General features: G+C 42.9%; 1 protein-coding gene across 2 annotated transcripts in view; it reads left to right on the forward strand.

Annotated features, from left to right (window-relative positions):
* DCUN1D1 (defective in cullin neddylation 1 domain containing 1) overlaps positions 1–26,747 on the forward strand; it is a 113,701-nt gene that overhangs the window by 33,337 nt on the left and 53,617 nt on the right. For both annotated transcript variants that reach the window (XM_085635360.1, XM_085635361.1), the window contains exon 3: positions 15,955–16,123. In XM_085635360.1, coding sequence (XP_085491486.1) covers positions 15,955–16,123 — 169 coding nt within the window. The remainder of the gene's footprint in view (positions 1–15,954; positions 16,124–26,747) is intronic.

A 26,747-nucleotide genomic window follows, 5' to 3' on the forward strand; every position in this document is an offset into this window, starting at 1 on the left:
AAAAGCTAGCTGGGGTGGCGGGAGTTTCACTACATGTGCTGCAAAAGCTTGGAACAATCTACCGTTCCACCTCAGAAATGCAACCGAGCTCCTCTCCTTCAGGAAAGGGCTGAAAACCTGGTTATTTACGCCATAGTTATTCACTCAACAGTAACTATTTTGGCTGTGCTCAGCGCCAGGACACCTTAGGGTAACAGTCGCGCTTTAGAAATCATATTAACATAACATAACTGTGTCCAACAATCTATGCCGTTGAGAAATTAAGTAGTTCCCAAAAGAAAGAATGGCCACTAGGGTGGCAGTAAATCAGAAGCTGTATACAGCAGCACTGAGAGATAACTGGTAGGCAAGAAGGAAGATAAGACTCAGGTCACGGCTCCCACCAGTTCACACACAGAGCCGAGCGTGCTCCTGAACCAAGTAAAAAAAGGGCTGGTACCTGCGCCGGAATGCCTACTATGAGCCCAAGACCCGGATCGTCCAGGAGATAATCCTAATGTGGCTTGCTCCAGCAATGCTAAAGGAGCTCCTGCTCTCAAGTTGTTTTAGAGGATGTCCATGACAAAGGACGACCAACGGCCAATAACCCAGGTCCCAAAATACAGAAAAACAAGAGGGTGACCAGCTCAGCCTCCTCCGGTCTCTGATGGGCATGGATGGGCCCACCCTTAGCCCGGGCTTTGCCCAGGCAGGGGGAAGTGATCAGCCCCTTTACAGCACGGTGTGGATCAGCTGGGTGCAGGCTCCTCCTCCTTCCGCCTGAACAGTCAGTCAAAAAGTCCTTTATTGTTTTTTTCCTAACCATAAAGCTCAATAAATAAAATATACTTTTGTCACATTAAAATCTTCAAAAGACAAAGTTTGAAAGTAGTATAATTCCCGTAAAAGTAGTTAATGTTACATTTACTATATTCGAAATGTTTTAAACTGTCCTTTATAAGGCCCTTTTGGCTATGATGAGTCCGCTTTTTGGAGGAGGATAACTAATTTGTATGAAAAGTTTTACCCCTCGGCAGGTTAAGATGTTTGATATGTCCTCCATTCAGTGGATTACGGCTTGCCTGCAGGTGCGAATACATAATTCATTAAAAATTGGTTTTAGGAGTGTCCTTCTTGAGTCCTTAACTATGGGGCATACACACATCAAGTGGCTTATGGATTCATTATGGTATCCACATAAGCAACAGTTTGCATTTTGATTTTTCCCTTTCCAAGTTGATAGCAAGTCCTTCGAGTCGTGTGCTCCTAATCGATACTGGATAAACCTCATTTTTAACTCGCTGTGCTAATAAATAGGCTTGTGGTTTAAGATGTGAGTAGGAGTTTATTACTGTCCAAGCATGTTGTCGTTTAACCAATGTGTTTTTTTGTCTTCATGGAAGAACAATTTCTCTGCAGTATCATTGCAGACCCTATTAAATCCTGCCTTGTCCACCTTGCTGTGCCATACCTCTTGGATGCCTAGTTCTGCCATGGCTGTTCTCAGGTATTCACCCCATGTATTCAATAATTTCTGGTCGAGCTGGGTCTTGATTTCTGCCCAGCATAAGCTGTTCCAAGGATCCAGTTTTTGAGGATCGAAACTTCCAACATAATTTCACGAAGATGTTCTTTCTCTGATATTTCTGGTTGCGGAGTCCGAATTCTAAACGGGTCTGTGCAGGAGACGCAGCTTTAGGAAGACCGAAAACAGCTTTTATACACCTTGGTCTGGAGCTCCTTTAGAATTTCAGTTTCCCGGCCACACCATATTTCCAAGCTGTATGTCAAGAATGGTAATATTTGCGCTGCCATCACTTTCAACTGGTGACTGTAGGAGGGGCAGCTCCATTTCTTTTCCAGCAGTTTATATGCAAAGATTAATGATTGGGCTTTTGCTCTCATTTCCCTTTTCTGATCCCTGAATGACATGCGTCGGCCCAGCCTGATTCCCAAGTATTTATGTGGGCCAATCTTTTCTACTTGTTCACCCGTTGCATACTATTTAAGTTTGCTTGACTGGGTGTCCACTAAACGCACCACCTTTGTTTTCTTATTGTTTAGCTCCAACCCTTGCTGGTCAAGGTAGTTTGTCAGATTGTTGATGACTCTTTGTAGACCGATTGGAGTTTGGCTCAGAACCACTATGTCGTCTGCGTATTGAAGGTATGTTATTGGCAAATTAAATAAACTCCGTGCCAAAACGCAGCCCTGTTTCAGGCAATGTTTGGTGTATATCTTGGCTGACACTCTACTGCCGGCTCCAACTTTCACCTTGGCCCAAGTGTCACTATGTAAAGCTACAATGGCATTGATTAGTTGTCGTTGTAGTTAGTGTGTTGGATCCATTGTTGCTAAGGAATTGTGAGTCTCCTTCCGATTGCATACTTTCCTGTAAATGGGAGCTGGAGGTTGTTACGCTAGTACCTTCTCTTGAGGTACTTCTAATTCCATAATCATCTTCAAGTTCTTGTTGTTTTGGGTGTTGTTTTGGGTGGTGTTGTACAATTTGTGGATGTGTTGTTTCAATATGTCTTCACTTATACCTGCGATTTGATGCTGTCTCGGTCCCTTTGTTAGATTGTTTATTATTCCCCAAAATTCACTGCTGTTTGGCAGTTTGCTCGTCCAGAGTAATTTCCCCCAGAGGTTTTCTTTATGTTCCTTTTTGCCTCCCTGCATTTGTCCTTGTATTTCTTCCTTATTTCTATGATTTTGCTTTTGTCCATGGTTATTCCTTTCCTTGCTGCTGCGGCCTGGGTTCTCGCCTCTCTTACAATTTTTCTTTTCTGGTCGCGCAGCAAAATGTTGTACCATGGTTCATTCCTTGTTCCTTGGGTTCCTCTGGCGTACTAGATTTCCTGGGAATTTTTTTAGTAGGATATTTCCTAGTTTTGTTAAAGTTGTTGCTCGCTCCGGGACCCTGTGTTTTTTGCATATTCATAAATGTCATCCAGGATTTGTTTTGTGTTTGTTCCACGCCACTTTAGTTTTCTTAGATTGTATATCATTTCAGTTAGGACCATTGCATTTCTTTTCTAAAGCAAATTGATGTTTATTACCAAATCTTGCGGAAGGTGGTCACTTTCCGGGTGGGGGCAAATATGAAATGCTTCAACCGTGTGGAGAAGTTCCTTGCTGACAAAAGTGTAGTCTACGGTCGATTTGCCTTTTGCTGCTCAAAAAAACAATAATGGCTGCCGGTCTGTCACCCTTTGTTTCCATTCAGAATTGGTAAGCCTAGGGCTTCCAGGTCTTGTCTTAGCTCCTAGGCCTCTGGCTTGCGTTGATTCTTTCTCTTATTCTGGGTGCTCCTTATGAAGTTGATCTCGAAGTCCCCTGAGATTATTATTTCACAGTGTTGATGGGTGGTTTGCAGCATCAGGTTTACCAGACTGATCGATTTTTCCTTCTTCCATTTTTTATCGGGGGTGGATGTATACGTTTATAATCATTAACTGCCAGGACTTTGTATGTATAGGATGTTTAAACACGAGTTTCAAAACTTGCAACCAATTTTCTCCCACATCTAGCTCTTCTGATATCCAATTAAATTTTATGATGTCATATATTGACAGCCCCTCCCCCCACTCTACCCCATTGGGTGCCCGTGGTTGGAAAATCTTTCCGCCAGTACATGATGTTCTTCATAACCTGTAATTGAATTTGATGTCAAGTTCCATGTTTCTTGCAATAAAACTAAATCGAAACTTTGTTAAAAGGATAGAGTCTCCTGGTCTTGGCCCATTTCTGTACATCCGTGAACGTTCCATGAACTGATCTTAATGCCATCATGCTTCATATGAGCTGGGACAAGCCCCTTTAGTTTTGTCCCTTTGGTTCCCCGTGCTTTCATTTGGTCCGTTGTAGACTCCGGATCTTGGGCACCCATGACCTGTCCTGATAGTCTTCTATCTGTTGTTTAGATCGCAATAGGCTTGGACTAGGTTCTCTCTGGTTTTGGACCGGTTTTTGCAGTGTGTTTGGTGTAGTGTTTCTTGCTCCCCATAGGAAAGATTTTGGACCCTTTACTGTAGCTTGTTCTGTATTTGATGCCTCTGTTTTTTGTAGTAAAGGATACGGGTATTTGGCGCGTTTGCGATGCTTTAAAGTTATGTCCCAGGCTTCGAATACAGGTCTTGTTGAGTAGATCTGGTCCACCACTCCGTTGGAAGTCCAGGTTGTTAGGGTTGCCTCTAGTTCAGGTCTATTTTCAGTTTGCTGGAATTCTACTGCTAAAAGATCTCTTAAAACAGTCTTAGTAAGTTGCCCCTGTTTAATGTATCCAGTCTCCCCTTCGTTGGGTACACTGGCACAAATATCAATTTTGATGAGATCATTGCAATGTAGCTTGAATGATTTGTTGCTTGGTTTGCACTTATTACATTATTAACGTTTTCATTATCCGTATAACTTGTTTGGCCTGTTTTTTTTCTTGGGAGGCCCTATCTTGGATAAGGATGTTGAATTTACCCTCCTTTGTGGTTTCACGAGCCGGGCTTCCTGCTTTGCGTCTGGTTCCTGCCCGTGAGTGCTCTTGCCTTTTTGGTTTTTCAGTGGGTAATTAACAGACCCGGCCTTGTTAATAATGACTTTTATTGGGTTTCTTTTGGCCTGTTCCATTAATGTTTGGTTGCCTGGCGTTTTTATTATTGGTGTTACTACCTCTATATCCTGTTTTATTGTCTGTTCATCATTTTTAGGTCGAGCCTGACCCAGCGCTTGCGCTGGTCTGGCGGACACCTTATGTAAGGAGGGCTTCAAATAATGCTACCGCCGGCTACAGCATGCAGTGCATGTGCACGTGCTCGCACTGCAGGCTGTGGCCGGCGGTAGCATTTTTCCCCCCAGCTTTTTTCTTTGTAAAGAAATAGGTGCTTGATTCTGTTTCTTTACCTTTGGTATAATCGCAGCACCGGCGCTTTACTTTTAATGTTTAAAATAAAGCGCCGGTGCCGCGATTATAGCAAAAGAAATAGAAACAAGCATCTATTTCTTTACAAAGAACAAGCATTGGCATAGCCAATAGGTCTCGCTTTTGGGACCTTTATAAGTATTTATTTATGCAGCACAATTTCTTTGGTGCAACAACAACTGTTGCATGGCTAAACACTTTCAAGGTCTCAAAGGCGAGACCTATTGGCTATGCCAATGCTTGTTATGTTTGTGCTTGGAACCACTTTTTCTTGAATTATTTCACTGTATCCAGTTAGAACTGGAACTGAAAGTTCCTTTGAATTTGAAGTTGACCCGCATATTTTGTGTTTGTTTTTTATCTCTGGCCTTGATCTTCGGGTTTCAAGCTTTGCGTTTCCTTGTTCTTTCCTATGTTTTCTTATATTGGTTTCTATGTTTTGTTTTCTCGGTTTATTTCTATTTACTTGATCGGATGAACTTGGTAATGATTTATTTGAGGTGACCGTGAGGTTTTGTATGTTTAACCCTGGACTAAGAGTGTCCATTGTTGTTTCTGTTTTATTTGTATTTCTTGAGTTGTTATGGACTGTTTAAAAAAAAAAAATAATAATAATTTAAATATCTTTTTATTCATTTTTGAAACAAAAAGGAAACGAACAATCGGCATTTGCATTGACTTAAAAAGCAGACATGGTTGAATATGGCAGTTCATTAAGGTTACAGAATTTTACATGGGAGTCAGCACTGCAATATATCAACTATTTACAGAGACATTGGTTCATCATCAGGAGGAACAGTAGGTGCAACACAGATATCTCCCCTATATGAGTTCCACTTGGCCCAAACTCGAGACCATTTCTGAGGGCAACCCCGTGCCACATACAGTCTTCTCCCGGAACATGCACCAGTCCATATTACGCTTCCACATTGTGGTAGTCGGGGGCGCTGACCCTCCCCATAATTGAGCAATGTCCCTCTTGGCCACCGTGGCACCAAGCGTGACCCACAGCTTCTCTGCTCCTACCAAGTCTGTGAGCTCCCACACATTAAGCAAACATCTTTTGACCTCAGGGCTAACGTGTTTGTGCAGGACTTCACTCATGACACTATGGATTCCTTTCCAATATCCCTGGATGTATTCACATTCCCAAAGAATATGCATGAATGTGGCCACCTGTCCACAATGATGCCTACAGTTTATACTGTCACCACGCCCCATACGGGCCAACTGCGGCCCTGTAATATAAATTCTATGAAATTTTTCAGTTTTATCCAGCGGAGACGTGCAGAGATCGCTACCTCTTTGGGGGAGGCCACCGCTTCTATCCAGTCTTCGTCATCTAATAAGAGGCCGTCTGCCTCCCATGACTCGCGCAATTTAACTAGGGGATCTGGTGCGTTGTTGACAAGTTTCTTATAGGTCAAGGAGATGGCTTTCTGAGGGAGAAGCCCGTCCAGTAACCTATCTTCCAGTGGGGAGGAATCAGGGTGGGTGGACCCCTCACTAATGGCGGTGGTCAGGGCATGACGGATCTGGAGATAGCGGAAAAACTCTTTATCCGCAAGTTCATAGTGTTGTTTCAGCTGGTCAAAACTGAGCACTCGACCCTTCACCCACCCGAGAAATGCCAATGAGGTCCCACTTATTGAAGCCTTTAGAGGAGTGAAGACCACCCAGCTGAGCTGTGTCCCACTGGGGGGTTGGAAGTGTCAATCTACGCTCCCATCCTAAACTTTTGTTAACTACATGCCACACCTGGACCGAGTGGGACGTTGGCCCAGTCAGGTGCAGGGTCTTAGGATTAGAATAAAGGGCTCGGTTGTTTGATCCGCCCGGTAGTAGCCATCTATCCATGGCATATCCGGATCTCCAAGGGTCCGATACATATCCTGGTTGATGGAAGCGAGGTGGGCAGCCCAGTAATATTTTTTTTATGTCGGGAAGGCTAATACACCCATCATACCAATTGAAGGTTAACCTATGGAGCGCAATTCTGGGTCTCCCGTCCCATAGAAGCTGCCTCTGTAGGCCTTCAATCTCTCTAAAGTAAAGCGCTGGGACTGGAACTGGGTAGTTCTGAAGGGCATAAAGGAAACTGGGAAGGGACATCATCTTAAAGAGAGCGGCACTCCCGAGCAGCGAGAGTGGAAGTGCCCTCCAGGCGGCAACATCACGTCGCAGGCGCTGCAGGGGCGGGAGCAGGTTTGTCGTACTGGAGCCGGGCGTCAGCTGTGACATAAATCCCCAAATATTGGAAACCATCGGACACTACTTGTATAGGAAGGGACGGGGTCCCGCCAGACAGGACATAGAGGAGAGATTTCCCCCAGTTGGTAGAGTAGCCCGAGAATCTACCGAAGGATGTAAAGATGTCTAAGACACATCCGAGCGATTTGGTGGGGGAAGCCAAATAAAGCAGAATGTCATCTGTGTAAAGGGAGATGAGATCCTTCAAATCCGCCGACCAACTCAAACCTCTAACAAACAAATCACGCCGGTTCCAGGTGGCCAGAGGCTCCAAGGATAGGGCAAAGAGCAGGGGCGACAATGGGCATCCCTGCCTAGTGCCCTGACCGAGAATGAAGGACCCAGATCGTTTGTTGTTAACCATGAGATGAACTGCGGGCCTAATCCGAATTTAGAAAGTACTGCAAAGGTAGGGCCATTCAATGGTGTCAAAGGCCATCGAAGCATCCAAAGATAAAATGACGGCATCCTCCTGTATAGTGCCGGCCCGCTCTATCACCCCATGGACACGTCTCAGATTTAGAGCAGTGTTGCGATGGGGCATAAAGCCTGACTGATCGGGGTGCACAAGGGAACCAAGCACTCGTGATAGGCAGGTGACTAGAAGTTTAGCAAGTATTTTGGGTTCGGCATTAATCAGGGAGATGGGTCGATAAGATGTGCACCTGTCCTTCGGGATGACTACTATCGACGCCAGCCATTGGTCGGGCGGCAGCTCTCCCGTCTCTCTGTCCTCGAACATGGCACGCAGATGCGGGGCCAACCTGTCTGGACACATTTTGTAAAGCTCAGTGGGCACCCATTAGGCACCGCCGCCTTACCCGGTCTAAGAGCCCTGATTGCTTGCGCAATTTCGTCATTGGTCATGGCGCTGTCTAAGTAGCTTCGATCATCTTCCGATAGGGACGAGAGTCTGCCTCCCTGAGGGATGACTGTGACTTGTACACTGCTGTGTAATGTGCAGCAAATTCGTCGGCGATAAGAACCGGGTCTGTGACCCTCACACCCGAGTCGGTCTGGAGTTCAGGCCCCAGGCGGCTAGCACACTCCCTCTTATCCCGCCAGGCGAGTAGTTTCCCAGCTTTGTCCCCCCCATTTATACACTCTACCGTCTCTCTCTTTACCCCAGGACTTGGCACGCTCAGTGGCAAGAGACTTATATTCATCCATTTTTAATCGCAAAAGATGTTCAGCGTCAGGTGTACCCTCCCTCCTCACTTCCGCCTCCAGGCGTATCACATCCCTTTCAACTGCCTCAACTGCCTCGAGCTCCTTGGAGTTCTCCTTCTGGATCCCAGCCACCAGAGAGGGCAGCCCCCCGAACGACTGACTTAAACGCCGCCCAAAGCATCTGAGGGGAATCCACCGAACCCAGATTCTCACAAAAATGATCAATCGCCTTCTGTAGTTCTCCCAAAACCAGTTTGGGCCACATCGGGGAGTGGTCAGATATGCCTCTCGCCAGATGGCGGACCTCATGTAAATAGAGTAGTTCAGAGGCAGGCAAGAGCAAATAGTCCATGCTAGAGGAGCTATGATGGGCTCCAGAGAAGAAAGTGTATTGCAAGTCCCCAGGGGGAAGGCCCTCCAGGCATCAGATAGGCCGAATGCCTCGATGAAGTCAGGAAGCCAACTATGGGAGGGCCCCATAGCACGTGGGGGCCGACGATCCAACTCCCCAGATGATACAGCGTTGAAGTCACCTCCCACCAGGAGAAGGCCCTCTGACAAAGAAAGGAGTAAAGTGCCAAGATCCGTAAATGTTTGAGCCTGCAGTCCTGGAGGGATAAATACTGATACCAGGGTCACTGTTCTCCCCTCCCCCTCCCACTGACCAGTGAGTGCAACATACCTCCCACGTTCATCAGCATGCGTAGATTGGGGTGAGAAGGGAAAGGAAGTTTTAGCCATAATGCCTACTCCCCGAGACCCACTAGTAAATCCCGAGTGGGCTATGAGCCTGTATCCCCATCTGTTCAGGACTTTACACATATTTCCAACCAGATGCGTTTCCTGAAGGAGGACCACGTCTGGTGAGTGCCATTTAATATACTGTAGAACTACAGTGCGTTTTACCTTGTCTCCCAGCCCATTGACGTTCCAACTAAGTAAAGTGAAACTTTTGTCCCAGTGTGGTACCATGGTGAAGTGCTAGAGTGGGGTCGTATCCCATGACCCCAAGTAAAGATGACACCATATCCAAAGCCATGAGCATCATTAAAGCTGATAAAACAACAAAGAACAACCCCATCCCCCCAACCCCGGTTCCAACTCCTCCTCCCCCCCCCCCCCCCCCCCCCCCCCCCACGCCCTACCTCACAGGCAAAAACCAGCCCAACAACAAACTGCGCAGAGTGCCTGTCGCCCCAAGAACACCAACACAAATTAAATGTGGGTAATAAGGACCCCGCCCGCCCGACCACCCCCCACTCCCCCACAAAAGAAAAGAGAACACAGTGCATTATCCCTTATCAAGGAGACCACTCCTGGGCACCATTATAGGATATACATTCAGTAGTGCCAGTATGCCCAGGTCTACGGTGGAGTACCTCCCGCATGTCCCACAGTCAGTCCCTCTCGAGCACATGTGAGCCCCATCATATAGTTAGACTACTTTCAGGCTTTGAGGAGAATCGCATCATTTGATGAAGAGAAAGACCAAGTCCAATCTCCTTCTTTTATAGTTTCTTGGGTACTGTTTTTCCCAGGAGTGACTTTTTCTAGAGGTCCTTTCTTGTCTTGATTATTGTTACTTGCCGCAGCCTTAGTTGAGTCTGATGGGAGTCACTCTAGTGCACCTGTGCAAATATTTTTATCAGTCCCCTTTGGAGGAGTTCCCCTTCTAGGGCAGGCTTCCCTGCACTTGCCTCTTGGCTAGGTTTCCGAGTATGAGGGGTACTTTCATTTGATTTAGCTAATTTGGCTTGTGGTTTTGAGATTCCTTGTGTCTGTGGACTTGCTTTTCCTGATTTATTAGAATTCTAGGACTTGGCAGACCGGGAGCTTCATCTTATGAGGCGTATATAGCAGCCATTGGGTCCTTTGAAAAGTACAATTTCTGTTTTCCTTTTTTCCCCCCGGGGTGCTGAGACACGTCTCTCTTTTTGCCTAGTTGTTTTCTTTTTTTTAACTTGAGGTGGGGGTGAGATCCTTTGAAAGTGCACTTTTCCTGGCAGATTTTCCCCGATCTCATTCTCACTCACTTCTGTTTTATTTGATGTTTGACAGACTGGTCTGCTGCCTTCGCTTTCTTTTTGGGGCAAGTGATGGAATGTAGGTAAGACCTTAGATGTCCAACTTATATACTCACTTCTTCCCACGCTTTCCCCGACTTACTCTGATTCTATTACACTTCACTCAGGTGGCCAGTAGCTTTCTTAGGCAATGTGAGTTGGTGAGAGTCGGTGCTCCAAAGCTGCCTGAGACGGCCGTCAAAGAACCTATGGACTGGGTAGGCAGCGATACTGCTGCCTTTCCTGCTTTGCTGTCCCTTACTGAAGATCGAGAGGCCACCCTTCAGCATGCAAAAGATTAGGTGGCTGGGGCTTGGACCAGGACTTGGCTTAAGCTGAAGTGTGAATTTTGGCAGGAAATGGCCACACGCTTGCTGCTTAGTTGAAAAAATGGCAGTATTGGTTGCGTTCCTAATAAGTGCACCGAGTTCGCAAGCCGCACCGTCCTAAAGGCGGCCGCTTCCACAAAAATCTGGCAGTGACCGCAGAAACCTCCTGCCCTCTTACTTCCTGATCTCGGCTCTGCGGGCGGGCGGACTGCGCTGATGAGCTATAGCGGCGGCTAACCTGTGCTGTAAGCTGGGGTGCTGCAAATGGCCAACGTCCAACGCGGGAGGGAGGGTTGTGGTGCCTCAAAAAACGGAGCACTCTGCCCGACCCGGGTATGCTGCTACAATCTGCTGCACACCAGCTCTGGAGCGCTTACGCTCACCGCTCCCTCCGACTCTGCTCCGGCGTGTTTAGGGTGTTGATGGATACTGAACCCCAAAGCCCAGCGTACAAGGCTGCTGCCGTACCCTTGTGATATCGGGTGCCGGCCCGGGCTAGTCTGTAGGAACTAAGCACCCCCTCTCCGCCTCAGACCCGATGGCTCCGCTCCTCCGCTTTGTCGTCTCGTCCGCTTCCGACCAATGGTTGAGGATATGCCACCGAAACTCGGATAGCCTAAATAGCGAGTCCCTCTCCATCACAGACAGCAACGGAGCCTCCAAATACAAAAATAACGCCCCACGCGAAGTTATCGGCACCTTTCTATCGCAGCGTGGGTCAGCTCGGTTCAGGCGCCTCCTCCTTCTGCCTGAACAGCGAGTACTTTACCACCACAGACTGCAACAGAGCCTTCAAATACAAAAATAACATCCCTTTACAAAAGCAATATACCGTTGGGTTCACTAGACTCTTCTAGTCATGGGGATAGATAGGATTTGTAGGTTTATCAGGAACCCGAGGTACCCAAAGCCAACAACCGAGCACCCCCTTACAATCTTTTTTCATTGTGCACGGAGTATACAGCAATTCATATCATAAATTAAGAAGTGAAAAATGCATATGAAGGAAACCTATGTATTTATGAAATGTATACCAGATGCTTCGTTTAGGAGCAGTGGTTATTTGTACATCTCTGAATTTCTTGGTACCCATATTAGCACACTGGCTTACATTTGGAAGGCACAAATGAAGGGGAATTCAATTGGTAATAACAAATGTTCTACATTTTGTGTTCACACGTGTCTCCCGATTTAAAATCGTTCCTCACTTGTTTGTGTCGGCCTAGTGCCCCTGATAAGTAAGGGTCCAAAACGCAAACATGGACACATCACATTTTTCAACTGAAAGCTGATCTTTTTTTCCACATTGTGGTTAGCTGTGGATTTTGGATCTTAGCTCGGACGATGCTTGGGAAACCTAGCAAACCTGCAAATTTTTTAAATGTGGTGGGGTGCCTTGCATGGCTGTCGCCAGGTGTGCTTATTGAGTAGTCCTTGCAAACCTCAAACTTTGGCTAAAACCCCACATTTTCCTCATTTCTGTGAGCAAATCATCTTTGGGGAGCCACGAATTACTTACCACCAGCATTCCCCCATGTCTCACACATTTTCCTTGTATTTCCATGACATAAACTTCCATGCAGGGATCCACAAAATTCCAACCACCCAGTGTCCCCTCATTTGTCCTGATACTCTTTCTCTGTCTCTTTCTCTTTTTCTCTTTCTTTCTTGATCTCCTTTCCCCCTCTCCCTCTCTTTTTTCTCTTTCTTTCTCCCTCTCCCTTTCTCTTCTCTCTTTTTCGTTCTTTAGTTCTTTCACGTTCTCTTTTCTCTTTTTCTTTGTTTTTCGTTCTCTTTTGTCTTTCTAAATTCTTTTTCTTTTGTTATCTTTCTCTTTCGTTCCCTCTTTCTTTCTCTCGTTCTTTCTCTTTCTTTCTCTCGTTCTTTCTTTCTTTTTCCTCTTCCTCTCGTTCTTTCTCTCTCTCTCTGTCTCCCTAAATACCCGGTTCTCTGTATAGCTTTCTCACCAGTGATTCTCTATGCACAAGGTAAGGGAGGTGCTTTGCAGCCTTTCTTATTTGCACTCTGAAGCACAAACAATGCCTCTGTCAGAGGCGCATTCAAAAGATAACCAATCCTGCCTCCTCCTCCCTTCCATCTTGAACCGTGCAATTCAGGATGGCCTTGCAGTGTTAATCACTTCACATAGTTTTCAGGACACCCGAATGGAAGATTAGTCTCTGTTGCACTTTTGTTACTTATGTTAGCTGGACTGCTGTTAACTTGCTGCTAAAATAAGATCAAGGTCTCACACATCTGTTAGCTAGCATCTCCATTATGAATTTAGTTCTCTAGGCCTTATGTGTACGTGCTCTAGAAAAACACCCTCCTGTTAGAATTCAGTTAGGCATAGTTTATATGTAACGTGTATTACCAGGAAAACATGGATGTGCGTGCAATTTACCTGACCTACACAGAACATCTCTGGGGTTCATGGTAAGTTATTGCTTCCAGTGAGAAGTTCTTCAGTTATATGCCCAAAGCATTCTTGAAATGTGCAGCAGTAGTTGCTGCATACCTTGGTAGGAGGCAGATTGTTATACATCCAATCTTGGGTAACTGGCTACTAAAGGCCATCTGCTACTGAAATTCATGCAAGATTTCCAAGTACCAACTACCACTCTCAGAATCTACGTCTCCACATAATTTACTTCCCTTTTAGTATAGAGGATCCAGTATTTGGGAGCTGTAATGGATGCAGGTAAAGTTGAGAAATAATTTAAAAGTAATTATCTTTCTTCAAGCCCTTCATGCAACGACTTTGCCTCTGTTCTCTATTGTTTGTTTATGTTGCTTCCTGTGTATTCATTGCACCCTACGCATGTTTACAACATGAGAACCCTGTTTCTTGACACTAGTGGTTCTCTTGAGTACACTGTCAGAATACTGATAGGATAATAAATTGAAGCGGTGTACAGCATCTGTCATCCTTTCCACTCTGTCAGGAGAACATGATGGAATGCCATCCCAACCGCCCTTATAAGATTATTCTTACCGCATAAATATCTTTATTCTTCTTACATTAATATCCAATTTTTTTGTGACTGCAAAAAGCTGATGCAGAGACCTTGTTTACTCAACGAAAGGGAATGCCATTTTAATTAATATGGTGAAAGATCATTCGCTTTCATTCTTTTACACTTACACCTCAGACAATCCTCATGCATATGTCAGACCATCACCAATTCCCAAGTAAAACTTGTTTTTCTTTTTCCCTGCTCTATTACTTGAACTCATTGGATTAGCGAAATACTGGTAATATGTTCTCATAAGAATAGGGTTACGTGAACAGTGACCTTCTTATTTTTTCAGATGTGATATACAATTTTCATGTAATCAGTCTGTCTCCTGGTCAGTCTTCCTTCCAAATTCATATCCTCCAGAAGAAAGGTACCTTCATGTACTGTATTTAAAAAGAGCCCTTTGTTGTTGCTCAACGAAACTAAAGAGTGTATGTAACTGTCTAACTATAGTGCTATCTTTACAGGCTTAGTAACATCAGACCGTCTATAGTATGATGAATTCTAGCTCGTATAAATATGCACATGTATTTATTTGTTTGGAAGGATTTTGAAAGGCACAAATTCTCATCTGAATCTTAAGGCACATCAGGGAAAATGTGATAGTAACAGTGGCAACATATTATTAGGTTTTAACATTTTCAGGAGAAAAAATAAATCTTTTGTAGCATTATAGACATATCCATGTTTTTCCTCTTGAATTAAGGTTCTTCCAGGCAGGTCCAGAATACATTACACGCAAGGAAAGACTGCTATTACAGCAAATATATTGTAATTCTTTATAGAATCTTCATGGAGATCAGTCTATACATGGGACAAACACTGCTGTTTGGACTTAGGCGCTGGAGCAGACACCCAAGGACAGCAAGTTTTTCCACGAAATCTGCTGGGTTAATTTTTGGTTTATCTTTTGCATAGTCTCTATCATAATGTTCCCTGGATTTTTCTCACCTTCAATTCTAAAGAGGTACCCAATCAGTTGTATTCAGCATTTATGAATCTCAAGGAATATCCCACGATTGAGAAATAAATGTTACTTACGTTCCTCCATCTTCATAGAATTCCTAAATAAGGATTCTGCCTTTCCTTTAAGTCCAACATAATGGACCTTTGAGTCTTAAGTTTAATATCCTGCTGCATGCAAAATGAACCGCCTTTCAAAGTTTCAGCATTTGGTCCTTTTCAGTCTTTGCTTGTTAAAAATGTATTTAATTTTTTTTTAACAAGGTGTTAATTCCTTTTAATGCCTGAATAGGTTTTTAAGTGTCGATGTTTTCTTCAAAAAGTGTTCTGAAAACCAGTACATAAAGAGACATTGAGTGCTTATGAATTCAACTGAAATTCCCCTCACATTTCTCTGTTGTGTAGCTGGTTTGCTTTCTTCCAAAACCTAATGATGTTGACTGTTTGAGTAGTGCATACCCTAGATGCAAATGTTGCTGTACTTCTTAATTTGCCCGAGGTTCCTTTTCTTTGTAATTGTGAACAAACTGCTATTGATCTCTGAACTGGTTATTTTCTGATGGTCTGTGGCATTCACGATTTAATGAACGTCTGCGCATTGTTATTGTGCATGATTAATATGTGCAACAGCACTTCCTTATTAAAACTAGAACGGTAGCTTAGTTACATATTAGGAGTAGCCCTATGTCACTGCCTGCCTACTCCTATTTTGCTCCCACCTATTACCAACTTTGTGCAGGAAGGTGACAGTTTGGGATTTTGAGGAGTCTGAATCAAATGGGTAGATTATTGAGGTCGGGGTTATTGTGTGCTCCTCCTGCCCATCTGTGTAAAATCCCAGTTATCCTCCTCATAGGCCCATGCTAAGAACATTGGAATACAAGGAAGGCTACACTGTCCATGAGACGTGGGCACTTGTGGCTTGAGTCCATAATATGTTGAAGAACACTTAACAGACTAATGGCAGAAGGCATTAGTACTTCATTTTCAACCAACTTTTAAGAAAATATATTTTAAAATCCTTTAGGAACGGACTCCCCAAATTCTTCTTTGTTACCCTTTAAGGCATGTTTTTAAAATGTGTACATGGGTATCTTTGTGTCGTGTTCCTGCCTTTTGCACCGATTGTCCAGTAATATGGTACCTTGCGTACAGATTTTCTGTCCCTCTTCTCAGTTGTGTTCAGCTAACCTGCCCTGATGCATTCTCCTCATGCAAGCTGCTTTAAAAAAATGTTATTGTACTGTTTATCTGTTTTTTTGTAGATCCCCATGATGAGAATAAAATAGGAATAGATGGAATCCAACAGTTTTGTGACGACTTGACACTTGATCCGGCTAGCGTCAGTGTTCTTATTATTGCTTGGAAGTTCAAGGCAGCAACACAATGTGAGTTCTCAAAGCAAGAATTCCTTGACGGAATGACAGAGCTTGGGTGAGTATCCAATCAAAATAGATAGTTGGCCTAGTAAGACTGAATAAATACTATGCAGCACCATTTTTTGACTTGTAAATAAAATAAATCTTAGTCAATGCCCAACTTTTACAGTTAGAACAAATGCTTCACAGCATGTTCTTTATAATTAGGACTACTTTTGTAAAATTCTAAAATGTCAGTTGGTTCGTTAGTTACTTTGGTATTGTAGTGGACTTACATTAATGTGATTTGTATTTTCTTTACCTCTTCTACTATTGCTTTGTTTTGCTTTCATGATGAGTAAATTTGGGCACCAAGTTTGAAGATATATTGTTTCAAGGGCACCTAGTCAGAGAGACCGCATAGTGTCCCTTCACTTATACTCAAACCTTTTGAGTATTTTTCAAATGTATCACATTCAACAGCAAGAGTAGTGAAATGGAAAAGTTGGCTGGCATCAAAATTGAATTTCTTGTAACATTTCAGAAATTTGTTTTAATTTCACACCTGAGCTTTTTAATGAATGCGTGTGTGCACCTACATATGTCTTTGGACTCTTTGCAGTCGGTTTGCTAGTTCTTGGTTTGAGGTCTTGCTCATTCTTTTGTTTTGCAACCAAAAGGATTTTCCTGAACTTTTTTTTTTTTTTTTATTCTCTAGAATTCAGGGGAAACCTGTTTTTTTGCAAAAATCTGCTTTAGTGTCAAGAGCCTAAATGCCTGTGGTTGGAGAATAAGGGCCTGTGACGCACTAGAAGCCATCACGAGTGCCCAATATGGCGAGTGGTTAAAACAAAATAGTAAAACGCTGAGACCCAGTTGCACTGTGTGATTGTTCTTCTATCTCTTATTATTCTAAATGTTAACGTTTGAGGAGCATGGTAAAGAAGATTTGATTACTTAAACTTTCACTATTCCTTTTTTGATGAGTGCAAGCTGAGTGACATCTGCTTCTTCCTTTCATCTGCAACTGCAAATTGAATTTGTGCTTGGTGATGGTCCTTGTTTTCCTTTAGATGAAAAAACTGGGTCTTTTCCTACGGCATGCTGACTCAGGTACTGAACCGCTTTCTGGCCTGATTCCTCACAGAGGGAATTGATAGAGTTTACACTACTACCTTCCATTGGCCTGATCTGTTTCAAGAGGGAACAGACATTGCACTTTCGTGCCGGAGCTCTGCCAGTAGTTTTGCATGGTTACTTTGGACTGCAGAAGTTGGTTTGCATTGCCTAGACTCCATCAACTGCTGTTGAAGTATTTTCCGGTGTCATGTAATGCCTTTAGAAAAAGCGATTACTGGCTCAGCATCATGCTCATAACGCTCCTGTCTTGTAATAGCTAGTGTCTATGGCCTTTTTTCCTTCAGTTTCTCAAACAAAACAAGAGTAACCCTCTACGTCCATGCGAACTGGGTATTAAGTTACAGCTTACAAGTGTTCACATGGAACTTATTTAGAAACTATTTTGTTTCGTCACAGATTCTGATTCGGTGTTGATTTAATCAAAGGAAAGATTGACAAAAGTCAAATAAGACGTGTCTGCCATACGGTATTATAAAGAGAAAAAAAACACATTCTCAAAACAAAAATTCTAAGGTAGCCCAATTATCTTTCCATGAATTCAGCTGAACTGGATTATATAATATACATATATCATGTATCTAGGAGAAGGAAAGTATGCAATAAAAAAAATATATATTTGACTCTGTACATGTTTTTTTACGACGCAGAAAAAAATGAGTGAGTAGTGTTTTGAAGAATAGAATTAGAGATCTAGAAACCCCAAGTAAAAGTAAGCATACCCAGACATATAGAAATATGTGACAAAGTGACTTAAAATTTGAGATCAGGTTATTGGTATATACAAGGATGTCTAATTCTAATTTCTTAATCCATGAAAGATCAGCCAGATTGTTCTCCGGTGTTCTCGTTGTTAGACTATCCTATAATAGTGCCAATTGCGTTTCAAACCTACTTGGAATGAGAGGGCCTCATCAGGACAGAGTTGACGTGGGGACTGCAGATTGCGTTGTTATTAGAACTCTCTCCAGAATAGTTACAGATAATTATCATAGCTATGGGGCTACTAAGATTGGAATGAGTGGCTTACTTAGAAGTGGACTGTTTCCTTGTGCACAGAGTAAGAACTATACGTCAGGAGGTCCTTAATACTGATCTTCCCTCATGTAGTATGAATGCCTAAGGGGGAAGGAGGGTATTGTGTATAATTCATAGTTAACAGTTAAGGGTTATAATTGTAAGGATTCCGATTCGAAACTCACTGTGAGATAATGTCCACAGACCCCGGTACATTTATGTTGCAAAGTTCAAGTATGGAATCATTTCAAGGGAATCCGGTTATTGGTTCTCCTTTTTTGTAAACCGTTAATGCCTTTGGAGAAGAGAGAGCGAAATTGGTAGCATCACTTCTGCTGATATACTTGCAGGCACAAGCAGTTATGGGAGTCAAAGGGGGGCTAATCATTTTTAGGGACTTACCGTAGGTAGTGGGTAATCCCTCTTTGCTGCCCCATTTATTTTATGGGCCCATCGGACGGAGGAAAAGGTGTGTACTCTGGATGTCAGTGACACCTGTACTCCCGTGATTCGTGCTTTTTTTCTACCGCATTTTTCCTCCGACCTCACTCACGTGACACGCAAGTACACGAGTGGAGGCATCAGACAGCGGGGCATCGGTAACCTGTTGGGATAGTGACAGGGTGTGTAAGGATTATGCGCTTACCCACAGAGTGTCGAGGATTCTTTCTGAGACCAAGTGCGGTCATCGCAAATAGTAAATTCATTATTTGGAATCATCCCTATTTGATTAATAGAGAATATTGATAGTATGCACATTATTCAATATCGGCAGGAGTAATGAATGTATCTGAGAATTTTCTCAATCAGAAGTATCTTATTTGATATCGTATGTGGAACTGAACAGATACAGCATTGAAGACCTACATATGTACAGTAAGTGACCAGTACAAGGCTGGTTCACTGATGTTTCTGAACAACACATTTGTGCATTTGAGACGCATTTGAACCAGCATGTATCAATGCACACACATTTAAGAATGTATAGATAAATATGTAAGTATTGGTACAATTAGTAACCAATCAAAATGTTTTTGATCAACACATTAGTGCATTTTGGACATATTTTAGAACAGCATGTAGCTATGAACAAATATTAGTACAATTAGTGACTCTTCGAAGACAATTAAAGGACAATTCTATGAACATTTCTCAATCAATTTTTTTACATTTCGAACACCTTAAAAAGGACATGGATATGCATTAGTATAATTAGTGATTATTGCAAAACAATTCTGATGACATGACTAGACAAACAATTTCTACATCTTAAAACATGATTACTGGTCTCATTATTATGTCAGGAGACCCAGATGTTTCCTATTAAAGTATTTCTCATTTGTTAGTCAACATTATTAAGGTAGGTACACAGACATTAGTGCAGTTAGTGACATTGATAACAATATAAGGCAAGGGAGGTTGCATATCTTATGTGCACAGGATATTAAGGTTCCTTCGTAGTGCAAACTCAGGGGCCTTCTTCTATGTGAAGAAGTGGGATCTGAACAATTTTCGTAGTTAGTTACTCTAAGTGACAAACTTTTGCCATTCTTCTATTGTGTTTAGGCCCTATCTGATCAAATTATCGGTCTATCCATTTGCACTCCAAGCTCTGTGGGATAAATGTGAGATCACCACATCTAGGTGGAACAATAACCTTCTCAGTGATTTGCCACCGCAGATCTTCGGCCACATGTTTCTTCTCTGTTCTCCTCCCTGAGCCCCACTCTTTTTTAATGTTTACATGTCCCCACTAGCACAGATAGTTGCCCCTTTTGGAATCCAACTGGTCACCTACGCAGATGACACCCAGCTCATTGTGGCCCTGAATCAGGAAGAGCAGTCATCTACCAATCTCTGCTCATGTCTTAAAGAAGTTACCAGCTGGATGAGCTTCTCTCACCTTAAGCTTAATGGTGATAAAACCAAGCTCATGCTGCTGGGAAATCAAGCAAGCTTCAATCCCAACAATTCATGGCCACCATGTATGGGGCCGCACCATTACCCAAACAGGAAATAAAAAGCTTGGGCATATGGCTTGACCATGACCTCACTTTTAGAACCCAAGCAAGAAAAATGGCCGCCACTTGCTATGGTATGCTTCGCACCTTACGGAAAGTACTCTCTCTTCTGCCTGCCCATTCAAGAAAGCTTGTGGTTCAAGCACTCGTCCTTTCCAGGTTGGACTATGGCAATGCCCTTTATCTGGGCGCGCCTAGATCAGTCATTTCCAAACTTCGGGTTGTCCAAAATTCAGTTGCCAGGCTACTCACAGGCATTCATAACCGCTGCTCAGCCAAGCCTGCCCTGAAGACACTCCATTGGCTTCCAATACAAGAGAGAATACACTTTAAGACCCTTTGTATCGCACACAAAATCCTTCATAACAAAGGCCCTCCCATCATCAAAAACTTAATGAAACCTTACAAAGCCACCAGAAGTCTCCGCTCAGACCAACTTCATCTAGCGGAGGTCCCCAGAATCAGAAGGGCTCGGTCAGGAGGCCGACTTCTTTCCTACAACGCCTCGAGACTCTGGAATACCCTTCCTCTCTCCACTCATAGGGAAGCTAATCATCTGTCATTCCGAAAACAACTGAAGACCTGGCTATTTCCATAACCCCGCCTTCTCCTTGACTCGTATCCGCAGCGCTGGGATGCCTCCGGGTAGCCATGCGCTATATAAGCATATTTTTCATTTCATTTAATTTCTGTTTGTGTTGAGCTAGTAGAGCAGTTTCACCTTGGCACGTTATGCGGCTTCTATGTTGGCCGATTCATGCCTTTACTGGTTGTGATGTCTGACCAATGTATATCAGGTTACATGGACGCCAGATGCAATAAATTATATTTGTGGAAGTGCAGATGGTGTGTTGCTGCAGAGTAATTTTTAGATCTCCATGTGTGAAATCCTTTGTGGTGTTGGTATACTGGCAGGCGATACAATTACCATATTTGTAGTGACCCTTGATGGTTGGAAGGCCCCATATTTCTTGTATGGTATTGCTGTGTTTGGAAACATAGGTGTTGGAATGTATTAAGTGGTCTCTAATGTTTTCCCTTTCGTATAAGCAAAAAGGGAAGTTCTTGGAAAATACTCATGGTATTCAAGACCGGCCAATGGCGCTTGATAGTATTGGCAGTTTTGGTAGTGTGTGGACAGAAGGTGGTAACACAGGTAGTCTTATCACACAAGCTCTTTTGTTTTTAGTATTTCTTCTCTGGAGCTATACCATTCTCTTTTCATGGAAGTCTTTATAAGTCTCTTGGGACACCCTCTTTCTCAAATTTGCAACTGAGAATAGACCCTTCATTAAAGAAGTTCTCTTTTTGAGAACAATTCCTGCGTAACCTAAGAAATAGGCCTTAGGGAAGTACGTCCTTTAGCATCCGTGGGTGAAAACTGTCATATTGTACTAATGTATCTCGTTCCGTCAGCTTCCTATAGAGACTAACAATTAGATGATCTTTGTTTTTGATTTTCAGGTCTAGGAACGGGATGCGCTCTCTGTTTATGTAATATGTACATTTCAAGAATGGCTGGATTGTATTGAGATATTGGACAAACTGATGCAGCATGTCTTCAGGTCCTTTCCAGATAATAAAAATGGTGTATATGTATTGTTTCTAACACTTGGAAGGGGTTGGTTAATGTGTTGATAAAATCAGACATAAAATGGCCAACAGAGATTAGCTAAGTTGGGAGCAAAAATTGCTCCCATTGAACTTCCAGAACATTGTTGGTAGTGCGCAGAGTCAAACAAAGTAATTCGTTGTCAAGGCAATTTCTAGAAGGTCTGTGATGAATGTCGTGGGGACACGAAAAGGTGCAGGACGTTGGTCCAGAAAACGTCTTTTCACCTTAAATGCTTTGGTTGTAAGGAATGTTAGTGTAAAGAGACTTGATGTCCAGTGTCACTAGTATCTCTTCAGAAGGGTCATCCTCCAAGCCCTCAATTAAATTAATCCTGTATGAGCTGTCTCGAAAGTATGTGTCTAGTAGTGGCACATAATCTTTGAAGGTGTTTATGTATGAGAAGAAACGTATAGCCGAAGATCTGCAGTGACCAATAACAGTGGCTATTATCCCACCTAGGGGTGAAGATCTCACATTTATCCTACAGAGCTGGAGTGCACATGGATAGACAAATGTAATTTGATCAGACCGGGCCTAAACACAATGGAAGAATGGCACAAGTTTGTCACTCTGAGTAACTAACTACGTAAATTGTTCAGATCCCACTTCACATAGGAGAAGGCCCCTGGTTTGCACTACCAATGGGACCTTAATATCCTGTGTACATAAGATATTTAATCTCCCTTGCCTGATATTGTTATCAAGGTCACTAACTGCACTAATGTCTGTGTACCTACTTTAATAATGTTGACTAACAAATGAGAAATACTTCAATAGCAAACATCTGGGTCTCCTGATATAACAATGAGACCAGTAATCATGTTTGTTTAAGATGTAGAAATTGTTTGTCTAGTCATGTCATCAGAATTGTTTTGCAATGATTACGAACTATACTAATGAGTATACATGTCCTTTTTTAGGTCTCGCCTGAGCCAGCGCATGCGCTGCTCTGGCGAGACATTTAGTGAGTGAGCTTTAAAAAGCTGGCCACAGCTTTTTGTGTGGCCTAGAACGTGCGGTTACGCGCACAGTTACGAGCAGGGCGCCATCTGGCTTTCCTCTCTCGTCATGGCTCATTAAGTACATCACTCGCGGGCACCCTTACAGCCCGCGATCACTTTCACTTTTTGTCGGCCGCGTCACTTTCACGGCCGCGCGGCCAATGCTTGTTTTCATTTTGCTGCTGCTATATACCATTTAGAAAAAGCATTTAGCTTTTTGCCAGTGCTGAGGCAAAACCAATAAGTCAAAAAAAGTTAGACCTATTAGCTTCTCTCATGTTTGTTCATGTATCGAGCAAGTGAATTTCCTGTGTTTGGGATAAAGTCTCACCTCATGCGCGGAGTAACAGTAAGGCCGACAAGGCGCTGTAGTGTCTACACTAGGCTTCTTTTGAGGTGAATACACTTTGTTAGCCTGTTGGTCTTTTTCTGTCATCATTCTCTGTGTATCAAGTCTGACACGCTCCCCTTGCAGGCGCACGGTGTGTGTGCGCTCAATATGTGACACACAAAATGTTGTAATGAGATACAAATGGGATGCTGATATGATTCACTGGAACGTGAGCGAGGGCTGGTTCTAAGAAATCAATAGTGGCGTTGTGGTTACTGGGCTGTTAATGAGTTAACTTACCTGTTCCTGTAAGAGTTTTGCCTGGGAGCCGATGAATATGCCCTCCCCTTCCTACATGCCAGGCCTGCTACCCTTCATTCTCACCAGGATCTGTCGGACACTTAAAGAGCCTGTCACCGATTTCTTAGGAGTGGTGCCGGCGGTGTTGGCTGCCTGAGTGGGGTGGATGTGGCTCCCTGGTGATATGGAGTTGGCGCGTCTGGGTCGCTGATGTAGTTCAACAGACAGCTGTGCTCGAGACAGCCCCCGGCGCTGCGCTCCAAGGGAGATGAGAGTTCGATGTTCCCTCTGCGTGCTGTTTGCTTCTCACTGGCACAGCGGCATGTGAACAGCAAGTAGGCTGGGCATTGTTGATAAAAGCACCCATGCTTTTATGTGGGAATGACAGAACACAGAACGGGGGCTCCCTATGTGTTTCATTTACATCATAATGTCCAGCTGTGGAGTGCCACGCTGGTGCAATGGCAGATTGAAACGTGTCAGCTGATTAGAGCCTCGCTGTTTTTTGTGCACACAAGAATAGTTGGGCGCGCCATTATATTTTTCAGTTGCCAGGAATGAACGATTCCGGGACCCGATAAGACTAATAGGTTTGGCCTGAATCACCCTAGATTGCCAAATAGCAACCAACTGAGTAAATTAATTCCATTTACATTAACTTTGTGTAGATGGATCTTATGAAGTTATTTGGAAAATCTGCCATGGATACAGCAATCTCGATCCATGTAGGGCTTCTATACCCTAGACAGAACAGCATGCTTTCCATGTTCAGGGTTAATCTAGAAAATATTTCATATAAGTTGCTAAGTCAGTAGTTCCAGATGAAATTGTCACTGTGGCAGAGGTAGGTGAAAACCTGCATTAGTACTTCAGTGTTGCATGTTTCTGCTGCAATATTTATAATTTTTTAAGTTTCAATGTGCAGCAGTGTGAGTTGAGAAGGATATCCATGATAATAAAAGTTTTTCATGCATTCAAAAACCTAGATGTAATTGTAAATGGTATTTATATAGCGCTTCCTACTCCTGACGGTGCGTTGCAGCGCTTTGCGGCAAGTAGAACACTACTTCAGAACCCAAGATCAGAGGTTATTAGTAGATTAGTAAAAAAAATTATTTGTGCATTAGTTGTGATAGGTTTGTGCTCTTGTTTTCTTGTGTGCTTAGTAGAGTTTGGAGTAGGGATAGAATGATGAGAATAATTTTGGAAGGGGAAGTAGTAAGTTGTTTTTGTAAGAAGTGGCTGTGTGCACTTGTTAGTTGGGTGAGTGACATGGCTAAACAAGCATTATCATAGCCAATAGGTCTCGCCTTGGGGACCTTATAAGTGTTTAGCCATGCAATGGTTCATGTTGTTGCACCAAGGATATTTTGCTGCATAACTAACTACTTATAAGGTCCCAAAAGCGAGACCTATTGGCTATGCAAATGCTTGTTAATGTGTTTGACATGTGAATAATTGATTGAGAAATGTCTGTACAGTTGTCTTGGAAGAGTCACTAATTGTACTAATTAGTGTGTGCATAGCTACATGCTGTTCTAAAATATGCCCAAAATGCACTGATGTGTTGGTCAAAAATATTTTGAATTGTTACTAATTGTACCAATGCTAACATAAACGCCTTAAATGTGTGTGCATTGATACATGCTGGTTCAAATATGTGTCTCAAGTGCACAAATGTGTTGTTCAGAAATATCGGTGATACAGCCTTGTACTGGTCACTAATTGTACTAATACTAATGTGCATATGTATGTCTTTTAATGCTGTTTCCGTTCAGTTCCACATATGATATCAAATAAGAGATACTTCTGATAGAGAAAATTCTCAGATACATTAATTACTTCTGCCAATATTGAATAATGTGCATACTATCAATATTCTCTATTAATCAAATCTGGATAATTCCAATTAATGAATTTACCATTTGCGATGACCATACTTGGTCTCAACACTGTTGGTGCGTGCATAATCCGTACACACCCTGTCACTGTCCCAACGGGTTACCGGTCTAGTGGCTGATGCCCCGCCGTCTGACGCCTTCACTCGCATATCATAAAAGCGAGGTCGGAGGTCAAATGCGCTAGACAGAAAATAGCATGAATCACAGGAGTATGGGTGTCACTGACATCCTGAGTACACACCCGTTTCTCCGTCCTAGAGCCACATAAAATAATTGGGCCAGCCAACAGGGACTATATACTACCTACTTTGAGTCAATAAATAAGATTAGCTACTTTGACTCACACAATTGCTTGTGCCTGCAAGTATATCGGCTGAAGCGATACTATCACTTCCGCTCTCTCTTCTCCAAAGGCATCAAAGGTTTATAAAAAAAAAAAAAAGGCTAACCGATATCCTGGTTCCCTTCGAATGATTCCATACTTGAACTTTACTACATACATGTACCAGGGGCTGGGGACATTATCCCACGGTGATTTTCGAAATGGAATCCTTATAATTATAACCTTTAACTGTTCTATGAATTACACACAAAAATACTCTCATTCCCCATTAGGCATTTATACTACATGAGGGAGGATCAGTATCCACGACCTCCTGATGTATAGTTCTTATTCTGTGCACAAGAAGGGAAGTACAATCCACTTCGAGGTATGCCACTAATTGCAATCTTAGTAGCCCCTTAGCTATAATTTTCAGCTGTATCTATTCTGGAGAGAGTTCTAATAACAACCCAATTTGTAGTCCCCAGGTCAGCTCTGTCCTGATGAGACCCTCTCATCCCAAGTAGTGTTGCAAACATCGTCGTCACTATTATAGGATAGTCCAACTACGAGAACACCAGGTAACAATCTGGCTGATCTTTCATAGATTAAGAAATTAGAATTCAGACATCCTTGTATGTACCAATAACCTGTTCTCAAATTTTAAGTCACTTTATTGGCCCATATTTCTATGTCTGGTTATGGTTACTTTTACTGGGGTTTCTATATCTCTAATACTATTCTTCAAAACACCACTCACTCATTTTTTTCTGCATTGTAAAAAAACACATGTGCAGAGTTGAATATATTTTTTTTTACTGCATATTCGTCTTCTCCTAGATACATGATCTGAATAAATATATGACCCAGTTTGCCTGAACTGAGGTCATGGAAAGATAAAAATATGGCTATGTTATCGTATATTTTGTTTTGAGAATGTTTTTTTTTTTCCTCTTTATAATACCGTACGGCAGACATGTCTTATTTGACTTTTGTTTATCTTTCCTTCAATTAAATCAACACGGAATCTGCGGCGAAATAAAATTGTTTCTAGA

This window comes from Triturus cristatus, chromosome 11 (genome assembly GCF_964204655.1).
Source record: "Triturus cristatus chromosome 11, aTriCri1.1, whole genome shotgun sequence".
Classification (NCBI taxonomy): domain Eukaryota; kingdom Metazoa; phylum Chordata; class Amphibia; order Caudata; family Salamandridae; genus Triturus; species Triturus cristatus.